The following is a 12,459-nucleotide window of genomic DNA, read 5'->3' on the forward strand; positions in this document are numbered from 1 at the left end:
TTTTTTTTTTTTTTTTTTAAACCTTCAAAAATCTGCTCTGAAGTGGCTGAACAGATCAAGGTGAAACTTTACATGTTGGACAGCTTATCCATGAGGAACAAAAGGTTCACCATATTGGATGAATGAAAAATATTAAATAATGTTTTCTCTGGAACTCCTTAATCATTCGAAGTGAAACTTCATATTTATGATCTAGTAGTGACGGGAATACATGTTTTAAATTTTAACTTGATCAGACGCATGGTCTGGCAGGCAGACTTGTTAATTTTTTTAATAAGGGATGTTCTTTTTTTTGATAAAGAACGCTCACTTTGCTGTGCCTGGATGGGTTTGAGGGTAGAGGAGTAGCAGCTGAAATGTGAATCCTATGCAGGTTCCTCCTGATGACTTCATCTTTTCTTTTTGCTTGTTTGGGTTCCTTCTCATTACAACAATGCAAGACTGTACCTATTTGGTCTTCCATTTGGTTTGAATTGAATTTATTTTAATCCTATTCTAAATTCAATTGAATAATAAAAAAAAAAGTCATGGGTCAGGTGTCCAATCAAAGCGGGATGTCTTGGTACCTTGTCATCACTCCCAGCAGTTATAAAGTGGCAGTTCTAATTGTCATTAATTACTTAACACACCAGTACACAAACTCCACACAATATACCACAGAAAATAATTCCTGGTGAGGATCTTCGATCTCTGATTGCTGTTTTTCTTGCTTTTGTGTGTTTTTTGGGGGTTTTTTTCCTCGCTGAGACCATTAAGCCTTATTTTGTGCTTTCCACCCGAGGTTCCGCAGCCTGCTGTGCAATCTCAGCTACGAGTGCATCACCATGCACAGCCATGCTCCATTAATGAGGAGGATGTGCAGCAAAGGACAGACAGGGCTGTACAGGACCTGTTCCAGCATGTGCAGCACATGAGCGATAGTGTGAAGAAGAAGAAGATTTTAAAGAAGGTAAAATATCAGATGCTGTGGTCATTTGTTTGTCCTTGTAACAATTTTGCAGGGTTTAAAAAAAAAAAAAAAAAAAAAACTTGAAAGTACATATATATATATATATATATATATATTAATGTGGTGCTTGAACATGATGCTGATGAAATATTTGTCTCGACTTCTGTGCAGTTCATCAAGTACCATGCGAGCACGCCGAATGGTGAGGTGCGCGCTCGAAAGAGCCGTTCACGCTCCTTCAGCGGCCTGATCAGGGTACGGTGAGGAATGTTTTTAAGGGGGATGTGGGTAAATGTGAGTTTCCACCTTTTTTGAGTAGCCGATGCTATCTGCCATACCATTTGACCAGGCGGTGGCAATATTTGTTCTTTGAAAACATACCGCAACAACAATTGCTGCATACCAAACTTAACTTTATTGCAACAACCAAGAGAAACTCACTCGTTACATTTTTAGCTCACTTGGACTTTAGTCTGGTGAGTTTATGCGATAGAGCAGTGTCCGTCGGTGAGTCAGTGAGTCAATAAACATTTCAGTCATCATCGCTTGAACCAAACATGATTTAGATGAAACTTGGCCACAAGCTTCATATCTGATGCCTAACGAAGGTGTATTGACCGCATTCAAATGTATGCTCATTAATTAGGTATATGGGTTGTTTTTTTTTTACCCCCTCCCCCATCTCAAAACATGTATTTGCTCTTCTCCAAAACTACACACACGATTTTGATGCAACTTGACCACAACCTTCATCACCCGTAATGAAATTGCTTTAAATCAGACTTTTTCCACTTTTATTTACACATTGTAACCCACATCTTCCAAGTGAAAAACAAATTCTACAGAAATTTAAAATACAAAGCGAAAATATCTTGGTTGGATAAGTGTCAACTTCCCCCCCCCTCTTTATAATATCAATTGTAAATTATCTCAGGTGTAACCAATCACCGACAAAATCACACATCAAGTTAATTGGCCTCCACCTGTGTTAGATTGTAGTGATTCTTGTTATTTCAGGAAAAAATCAGCTGTTCCTGTTGGTTTCCTCTGCTGGGTCATGCATTTCATAGCAAAGACTCAACCATGAGCACCAAGGAGCTCTCAAAATACCTTCTTGATATAGCTATGGAAAAGCACAGTTCAGTGGAAGGGTATAAAAAAAATATTTCAAAGGCTTTGAATATCCCTTGGAGCACAGTCAAGACAATCGTCAAGAGGTGGAAGGCGTATGGTCCCACCAAGACCGTGCCTATATCAGGCCGTCCCTCCAAACTGGAAGACCAAGCAAGTAGACTGATCAGAGAGGTGACCAGGAGGCCATTGACAACTTTGAAAGAGCTACATGCCTTTATGGCAAAGACTTGTCACTGTGTGCATGTGACAACAACATCCCAAGCACTCCACAAGTCTGGCCTATATGGAAGGGTGGCAAGAAGGAAGCCATTACTCAAAAAAGCTCACCTTCAGTCACCTTTGGTGGTTGCAAAAAAAATTCCTTCAGAGATTCTGAAGCCATGTGGCAAAAAGTTTTGTGGTCTTACAAAACCAAATTGAACTTTTTTGGCCTAAACGCAAAACATGTTGGCATCATGTTAAGGGGATGTTTCTCATCAGCAGGGATAGGGGGGGGGTGTTTGGACAGAGGGGAAAATGGATGGAGCACAATAGAGAAAAGTACTCGAGGAAAACCTCCTTCCTCTGGAAGAAGGCTGAAATTGGGCCGGAAGTTCACCTTTCAGCGCAACGACCCAAAGCTACGCTGAAGTGGCTCGGGTTAAAAAAAAAATGTCCTTGAGTGGCCCAGTCAGAGTCCGGACCTAAATCCAATCAAATCTGTGGCATTACTTGAAGGTGGTTGTCCGTTTTCGCTCCCCACGCAACTTGACTGAGCCTGAACAGTTTTGTACAGAAGAATGGACAAATATTGCCTGAGCAAGGTGTGCAAAGTTGGTAGAGACCGATCCCAACAGACTCACGGCTGTAATTGCTGACAAAGGTGCTTCCACCAAGTATTAACTCAGGAGGGTGGACACTTATCCAACCAAGATATTCTAGTTTTGTGTTAATCAATTTTCTGAAAGTTGTAGAATGTTTTGTTGTTTCTTTTTTAATTTGGAAGTTGTAGGTTACGATGTGCCACTAAAGTTAGAAAAAGTCTGATTTAATGCAATTTAATTCCAGGCTGTAAGACAGCAAAAGGTGAAAAATTTGAAAGGGAGTGTACACTTTCTATAGGAACTGTATTTGCTCTCTTTTCCGAAACTACACAAACGATTTTGATGAAAATTCACCATAACATTGTTCACCCATAATGTACCAAAGTGTATCGACCACATCAAATCTGTGCTCATTAAAGGAGTCTATGGGGGTGGTGGGGTGGGGTTCACCTTCTATATTAGGTATTTGCTCTCTTCTCTGAAGTACACACACAATTTCAATGAAACTTCACCACGACCTTAATCACCCGTGATGTACCAAATTTTGTTCATGGCATAAAAAATTCAGGGTCTAAGGGGGGCTTGTGGAGTGTTTGAGTGACTGTTGCTTCTGATCCAGATGAGCTTCAGGACAGGCGGTCCTATTTTTATCTTTTACCAGCCAATCCAAAGAGTCGGATATGATGGACGAAATGCCGGCACTGTCTGGTCGGCTTGTGTTGCAAACAGCATCTGGAAACTGAAATGGTGACATTAATGGTCTGGGGTGAATTGGTGTTTAACAACAACCAAACAAAAATTCGAACAGTCCAGAGCCGATCTAAAATTTCCTCGCACGAAACGAGCTTCTCGTTCAAATCTGTGCCTTCCCTTCTGCTTGGAATTTCTCACCACCCTTCGTGATTTAATAGCCGTCGACTATTGAGATCTGTTGGTTTCACAGTTCGAGTTCAGTCTTTCAGACCATGGTTTGTCCTCCTTTTGTTTTATTTATTTCTTTACCTTTTTTTTTATTTTCCAAAGTGTAAAATCGAGTTGTGTGAATTCAGGCATGCATTTGCTTCTTGAATCGAAGTGACATTTCCCCTTCTTATGTCTTATGCTACCACACTCCCTCGTCATGTTAAAGATGTACTTTGCTTTACAAATTAAATCTTATTGCTTACAAGTTGGTTTATTTTATTTTTTCAATTTTGAAATCAATTTGATACTATATGACATCTGCACATTGTTACCCGGGTTTTGTTGCAAGTGTTTAGTTTGTTCAAAATGTTTGGTGTTTTTTTGTTGTTGTTGAATCGTGCCTTCATTAACTGTCATTTGCATGTTCAGAACCATCCTGAGTGGCCACATTTTGCTCACTCAAAGATTTACCTTTTTTTGTTGTTGTTCACCAAGAAATCCTAAAAGCAAACTTTTATCCATAGTTTTTTTTTTTTGTTGTTGTTGTTTTATCCCTTTAAAAAAAATCTACAAAACCATATGTGTTGATTTACCAACTGATTCCTTGTTGCCACTTATCCAAACTCCATGCTTCCCTCGACTCCTTTGTGCCCCCATTCACCACCTGCTGAATTGTTTCCCTTTTTCTGTTAGATTCCACCCTAAGTTTGAGTACTTGTGTTAAAAACAACAGCTGACAACCTTTATCGAAAGTCAAACTGACTGCTCAATTTTATTTTATTCAATTATCGCCCCCTTTCCTGCTGTTTGGTGCTCGATTCAGAGACGTGTTCTGGGCAATCACAACGTGGCAGACACGAGCAGCGAGAGGAAATCTGTTCATATGGGCTCAAATACGTCCTTGTTTTCCCCGACCACAACCGTTAATAAAGAGGTGAAGACTTTTGTTTTTTTTCTTGAATAAACAATGATTGAATGTTTATCAATGAGATCCATGTTTAGCCAATACAAAGGTGGGAACCCTAAAGAGGTTTTTTAAAAAACCAAATGTATTCATGGTGATACTCGATGTTGGTTGACAATTCTGCTACATATGTCGTGCGCGTTTTGTAGTGATTTTGAACGTTTGCTGAGAACGTGCTATTCATTCACTACTCTGTTTATAAAGCAGTGGAGGGAAAGCATAAATGTCAACGTTGGCCAATGCAGATCTGGTTTTTATTTGTCCTCTGGCAATCTGTGTTCTTCTGATGAGTTGTAATGCCTGTTAATATTATTGTTGTATAGTTTTGTTTTTTTTTCATGGAAAAAAAAACAAACAAACTTTTGTTGCAACGGATGAATCCTGTTGAACAAACAATTGATTTTCATCTTGTATTCCAGCTATTTGCATCCAGTAAAGATCTTGGCGCAGATCCTGACCATCCGCGCCGACGCTCACGCTCTTCCGACTCGATCCGCAACCCCCGACGGGTATGGCTTCCACCAATGGCTTGTGCTTTTAAAATGGCTTTCACTCTGTCAAATGGTGTTTTTGTTTTATTTGTGTTTCATTGTTTATATGAATGTTATTTTGGTGTTGAATTATTTATACACATGTTGCTCAAGACTAAAGAAATGTTCAACAAGCTTTAAAAAAAAAAAAAATTATTATTTATTTTTGTGTACAAAGCTAAGGCTCATGGAGGAGGTAGAACACAGAATGGACCAGGATGTAATAGGATGAAGGTAACAGTAAAAGAGAGGGAGGGGTGAAGGTGGCACACTAACAGCAGGATTGAGGGAGACTTTGAGGAACAAAGGACATGGCATATAATGAAAGTAAGGGGAGGTGGGTGGACACATGGTTTAAACAAGATAAATACAGGTTCAAACTCTCAATCACAGAAGTGGGAAAAAACAAAAACTGGAGAAGCAGCATAAATGGATACATATATATATATATATATATATATATATATATATATATATATATATATATATATATATATATATATATATATATATATATATATATATATATATATATATATATATATATACACTAGTGAAGGTGCCCGTCTTCGACGGGCAACACTGGCAACATATGGTAAAAGACATAGCATGAATGTATTTTAAACAATATATTATATCCATTGATTATCATTCAGGTTTTCCACTTCGATGACATTACCACGTAGTTTAGTGACTACACAACGTGACCATTCGTGAGTTCTGGAGGATCCATAGAGCGCATTAAAATTGCAGGGCACCCTACCTTAAAGTGATCCAAAAGGCTGGATCAGTTTCGTCTACATATTCATATCTTGTAGATTTTAGCTGGTCAGAAAGTCATGGTTTTGTGAAGAAACTACGGCACATGGAAAGAAGAAGAGAGAGAGAGAGAGACAGAGACAGAGACAGAGACAGAGACAGAGACAGAGACAGAGACAGAGACAGAGACAGAGACAGAGACAGAGACAGAGACAGAGACAGAGACAGAACTCAACTGTTTTCTCCCCAAATGGAGCGTGATTCTATGAGCTGAACTCATCTTAGTGGTCCTCTAAAAAATGGGAAACATTTTTATTTCTTTTTTGTGCAATAATTCCTCCCATTTTGCAAATGGAGAACATGAACTGTTTAACTACCATAATCATGAAAACGAATTTTGAGGGGCCTCTTAAGGAAGACAATAATATCATTACTATATATGTCAAAGCTTGTTTCATTTCATGCAGTAACAAAAATCTGATGGTGGAACAAAGAAAGGGGCGTGCCAAAATATTAATATAGATAACTCCCATAATCATGAAAACGAATTTTGAGGGGCCTCTTAAGGAAGACAATAATATCATTACTATATATGTCAAAGCTTGTTTCATTTCATGTAGTAACAAAAATCTGATGGTGGAACAAAGAAAGGGGCGTGCCGAAATATTAATATATATATATATATATATATATATATATATATATATATATATATATATATATATATATTTGTATTTTTTTTCCATTTTAATATAATTGTATTCCATCTTAAGAAAATTTCAGCTTGATATAAGGTTTTGGGGTGGTGTATGAGGTGATATATATATATATATATATATATATATATATATATATATATATATATATATATATATATATATATATATATATATATATATATATATCAACCAATGGGGTGGAGGGGGGGGGGGAATCCAGAAACGTGTAAAGATTTGGGCCTTGGGGAGTGTTAATGAGGGTAGAAAAGATCATGGGTATGGATGGGGGACGATCTGAGATGGTGATGAACATACGTCTTGAAGCTCTTGAGGGAAGAATGAGATTGAACAGATTCAAGAAGTTCGTTCCAAAGGTGAGAGAAAAGAGGAACAAATGAGTGGAGGAAGAGGGTGCAAGACCAGAAGACAGAGACCACCGACTAGTTGGTGCACAAGCCAAAAGGGGAGGGCAATACTCCACCAAGGTGTGGATAAAGGCATTCATTGTAGGTAGATAAATGCTCAGATGTGCTTATTTAAATTGAATGTTATATTTTTAACACAAATCAAAAAACAAACCTGCTGTTGAACATTGCATGGTCTGAATTCGTCCTGAGTGCACATGTGCACAGAGTGGAGCAAGATAATATTTTTACTCTACCTGTCTGGCAGTTGAAATTGAAAATCATTCCAAAGAGGACACGCTGTTTTTAAGGACATTATAAGGGACACAAACAGGCACGGATAACTAATGAAACGTGTTAGAATGGGAGATCCAATGGACACTGCGTTAACGGCGGGAAAATTCTGCAATCAATTTATTTATACGACTTTTTAAATCTTTATTTTATTTAAATTGAATTATATACTTGAACATTGTAGAGCACAAATCACTTTCTTATCACCTCCAAAAACCTCGAGTTTCGAAGTACTGTACTTCAATTTATATAGTTTCATTGGGGTGGTGTATAAGGTGGTACAGTGCTCCCTCACCTATCGTGGTTAATGCATTCCAGACCCACCCGCGAGAGGTGAAAATCCGCGAAGTCGAAACCACATATTTATTTAATTATTTAAATATATTTAAACACATTTTAAATGTATTTTAAACCATTATACAGCATCCAAAAACTCTTATTAACCCTCCCCACACACATTTAATCAGTTATTTTTGAAAAAAATTAAAAAATTTTCATCGGAAATGCGACTTCATGGGGCTGCAAAGCCTAAGACCAAAATTAATTTTTAAAATACTATATTGTACTATAAAACAAAAAAACGTATTATGGGTACTGACCTATGAAGATATGACGATGATGATGATAGCTGTGCAATACTGATGACGATGATGAGATGAATGTAGTACTGCACAGCCAAGAAGAGCATTAAATCTCTTCTACTGGAGGCGACTTCTACTCTTCTACTTCTACTTGAAAACCCGCGATGTAGTGAAGCCGCGAAAAGTGAACCGCGATATAGCGAGGGAGCACTGTATTTGGGACTGCTTCTGGACTATTGCAATAGAAATAACCTTCCAGGATGAACAAACTTTATTTTATTCAAATTGAATTGTATACTTGAATACTGTAGAACACAAATCATGTTATTTGCACTTTCAAAGCTCTTCATTTCAGCAGTATTTGAATATGTTTAATGGGGTAATGTATTGTTACGGCTGTGGAAATTTGCAATACACTAGAAAGGTCCTCAGGTTAGATATATCGATAAGTTCATGTGGAGTTAGTCCACACCTGTTGTTTAGAGGGAATATGTGTGGTTCATCCGGGCTGCGATGCTTTGAGTTAGCCATTTTTCTTTCTCTATCGTTATTTTGGACCATTAAGCCGCCAACAACTCAAACACCACCACCTTCGCCTCTTTATCTCTACAACTCCACCATGCAAACATCGCTTCACTGCCATTCCCAAACGACACCCGCCAATAACTCAAACCACCACAGCAAACCCCCCACCACCTTCGCCTTTCTCCTTCCACAACCATCAACCAAACCACCTTTAAACACCGAACGTCGTGCTGTCCAGGGCCCATTCGGTGATTCTTGCCGAATGCGTCAAGCCACGAGTGCACATGGATACTTTCGGGAGAGGAGAAGCGGATCAGGAAGGCTTCAGGCCCTTTTTCTTCCATCCAATGACTGAGCATTGGGTGGCATGGCCCCGTATCCAAACCCGCTGTGAATGCGTTCCTTTCAGGGGAGGCTCACGCTCCTTTTTCTCCATCCAATGGGCGAGCGTCGGGCGGTGTGGCCCCGCCCCCAAGCGCGATGCATGTGGACTCCTTTTAGGAGGGAATTCGGATCAGGAGAGGCTCACGCCCCTTTTTGCCCGACCAATGGCTGAACGTCGGGTGGCGTGGCCCCGCCTCCAAGCGGGTTTTGATCCGCGAATCTGCATACAAGCTCCTCCCCCGGTCTATAAAGACGCGGGCACAACGCAGCTCGTGTGTGCAGAAAGGGGTGCAGAAAGTGGCGCTAGTTGGAAGTCGTGGAGTCTGAGTCGTGTGTTTGCGGGGATCGGACGGCGAAGGGGACGGAGCTCGGAGTGGAGGTCGAGGGACGAGTTGCGGAGTGGAGCAGGGACGCAGAAGAGGACTCGGGTGAGAGTTTGCCGGAGTCGGTGCAGTCCCGAGACCCCGCGAGCGGGATGGAGCATCCACCATTCCCCTCTTCCCACCCCGAGCATCAACAATTTCCCCCATCCGCGCTGAGCGCCGGTAACCCCGTCCGCTCCCTGCCCCAACCGTGGTGTCGACCGGCCAACATGTGCCTGCGCAACGCACGCCTGGAGGAGCTCACCGACCATACCAGGGGCACGGAGTCAGGCGCGTTACGTGCACATTGCGGCTCGCCCGGGTGCGGGTAAGACCCCTTCGGTCTCGTGGACCTGGCCGATCACCCAGGTCCCACGTTCATTTGGTCCACGGACCTGTCTGCCTCCTTGCCTGTGAGGGTGGCTTGTATTTTCTTTGCTTTTGGTGTAAATGTGTGTGTGTGGTGCCAGTCTATTAAGTAAACCCATATAAGTGCTTGTACATTGCTGTATTCGGTTTTACCTCTGCGTATTGTTCTTGCTTTGACTGTGTACGTGCATTTTTGTATGATTGTAAAATACGTACTTGTCTGCGTGCGAATTAAAAGTGCTTGTCAAACTGTTTCCCGTTTCGTTGCGTCCTTTCCTCTGGTTGAAATTTCCTCTTGCATCACGTAAGGGATTGGTAGTGGGTTGAAACACCCGATAAGTAAAACTGAACCGTCGAGGTCGGCGATAACTCCGCTCGGTTATCCCTTAAGCACGGAACGAGCCGCTTAAGCGGTTCGTGTCCGACGTTGACCTGCAGCGTGGTACAACTCCTCGGTACGCTACCCGTGCAGGTACTTAGGTATATCGACATTCGGCGATTCACCCTATTTCGCGCGGGTAGAATGCGGACTGGGTTGTGGTGAGGTTAAACCCCCACCCGTGACTGGCTCCTGGCGGTAGTTCCAGGAGGGTCACGACTGAATTGTCCGTTCCAGTGGGCGACGCGTCGTGATTCGAGTTACGTGGCCAATCGAACGCCAGACGGGCCAGAATTCGCAACAGTATTATGATGATTTATAAGACTGCTTCAATCGTGCGAAACATCCGAAAACTATCCTTAAAATCATTATTTTGTTTAAATTGAAGTATGTACATGAACATGACGCAAGGTATCATGCACTATGAACTCTCTGGTTACCTTCGCAAACTTTGTTACAAAGGTTATGTTTTGATCGCTGTGTATTTATTTATTTATTTGTGAATATGTGTTTGTTTGTTTGTTATTTGCATAACTCCAAAAGTATTGAACTGCATCTCAGCAAATTTGGTGGGATGATTGGTTATTATCCGAGGACCATTTGATTCGATTTTGGGAGCGATCGGGTCAAAGGTCAAGGTCATGAAAAGGTCAAAATCGTCTTTTTACCATAGCGCGGTCAATTTGTATCCAATTTGCATGCAACTAATGCCAAAATGTTCAGAATTCAATGCCCCATCTTGTGATATGTGACATGACACAATGACGTAATAACCCTTATTAGCGGTTGGGAGTCAAAGGTCAGGGGGGGTCACGACATTGCAAAATGTGCGGTTTTAGTCGTAACACGGTCAATTCTTATCCGATTTGCATGAAACCAACACCAAAATATTGACTGTTCTGTTCCCCACACTCTAATACCAATTACAAAATTAAGAGTACAAAGGTCAAGGTCGAGGTCATGAAAAGGTCAACATCGTCATTTTGGCATAGTGCGGTTGATTTTTATCTAATTTGCATGCAACCAATGCCAAAATATTGTGAATTCAATGCCCAATCTTGTGATATACGATATGACACAATGACGTCATTACCTTTGTTAGCGGTTTGGGTCAAAGGTCAGGGGGGGTCAACGACCTTTATTTTCATAACGCGGTCAATTCTTATACAATTTGCATGTAAGTCGATTCAAAATGTTTAGAATTCAATTCCCTATCCTGTGATGTGTAATATTTGATTTCTTATAATGTGACCAGTTGTCATCAGATTGACTTGACACCGACACCCAAAAAGGTCAGGGAGTTCATACAGAAATTGTACAATGTACGTGAATCAGTGTCAAACAGCAGGAAATTTAATGTTTTTAAGCCATCATAACACATGAGATGGCAGATGTGGTATGGGATTAAATACCCTCACAGTCAACGGTTTCTGGGGGGGGGGGGGGGCAGGGGGCAAAATGTAGCGTTGGCGAAGGTATGCGCTCTACTGAGTGACCGTTCTCGCTGCTTCTGTTTTCCTTTTTGCAGAGGAGTTCTGAGTACCTGTGCCCGATTGAGGCTGTTCTTAAGTCTCAACTGATCTAAAACTGCTTTATGGATCTTCATTCGAGACATCTATTATCTGTGTGGCCTGATGTCATGACCCTGCAGCACTTGAACTGCGTTACACTGCACACGCTTTTGTCGCGAAGGAACGAGCCAACATCCCAAGGAAGCGTGCGTGCCTGCATTGGCTTTTCGTGAGCCTTCCCCTCCCCACCATTGTTCTGAGCCTGTATTTGCATGTGACCACTTCAAGTTTTCCACTATGTTGTGTACATAAATGAAACTGTTGTGTACTTTTTCATACCTTTTATATTACTATATTGATGTTCCACTGCCTTAAGTTAAAATAAATGTCAGTGTTTATGTGGTTTGTCAGTGTCTCTCTTCCATAACTCCAAAACTATAAAACCGAGTAGCCTGAAACTTTGCATGTATACTAAGGGAACCTCAAGGTGGTGCAAGAGTGAAAATTGGGTGTTTGAGTTCATTAAAGTACCCCTTTTGAAGATAATTAACGGCCTTATTTAATTATATTCTTTATCAGGCATATTGAGTGTGTTATGATTATTCCTATCGGTGTGCTGATTATGATGATGGTGCTTAAACTCGAACAAAAGAAATCTCACTCGTTTAAAATGCGATGACGTGTTGTAAATTAATTCTGGCTGATTGCTCCTTTGTCGTCGTCTCCAGTGATTGGTGCAGAAGGAAGGATTTATTGGCGTTGAGCCGCTGCGGCTTTAAAATGGCGTTGAAGAAAGCAAGCAGAAGAGGAGACTCGTTCGTTGTCGTCGTAGTTGTTTAGCCAAACAAACGAAATCCACTTCGCTCCAATCGTCTTGGTAATGTGGAAC

At 40.8% G+C, this 12,459-nt stretch overlaps 1 protein-coding gene across 6 annotated transcripts in view; it reads left to right on the forward strand.

Annotated features, from left to right (window-relative positions):
* Positions 1 to 11,968, forward strand: part of ARHGAP19 (Rho GTPase activating protein 19) — a 59,522-nt gene extending 47,554 nt beyond the window's left edge. For 5 of the 6 annotated variants that reach the window (XM_085877693.1, XM_085877682.1, XM_085877704.1 and 2 more), the window contains 5 exons: positions 782 to 949; positions 1,121 to 1,204; positions 4,613 to 4,723; positions 5,173 to 5,262; positions 11,588 to 11,968. In XM_085877693.1, coding sequence (XP_085733819.1) covers positions 782 to 949; positions 1,121 to 1,204; positions 4,613 to 4,723; positions 5,173 to 5,262; positions 11,588 to 11,644 — 510 coding nt within the window. In that variant the 3' untranslated portion in view covers positions 11,645 to 11,968. The remainder of the gene's footprint in view (positions 1 to 781; positions 950 to 1,120; positions 1,205 to 4,612; positions 4,724 to 5,172; positions 5,263 to 11,587) is intronic. The other variant, XM_085877662.1, reaches the window with a different exon arrangement.
* The last annotated feature ends 491 nt before the right edge of the window (positions 11,969 to 12,459 follow it).

The sequence above is a fragment of the Eptatretus burgeri genome, chromosome 1 (genome assembly GCF_056783735.1).
Source record: "Eptatretus burgeri isolate ZD-2024b chromosome 1, Ebu_testis_v1, whole genome shotgun sequence".
Lineage (NCBI taxonomy): Eukaryota > Metazoa > Chordata > Myxini > Myxiniformes > Myxinidae > Eptatretus > Eptatretus burgeri.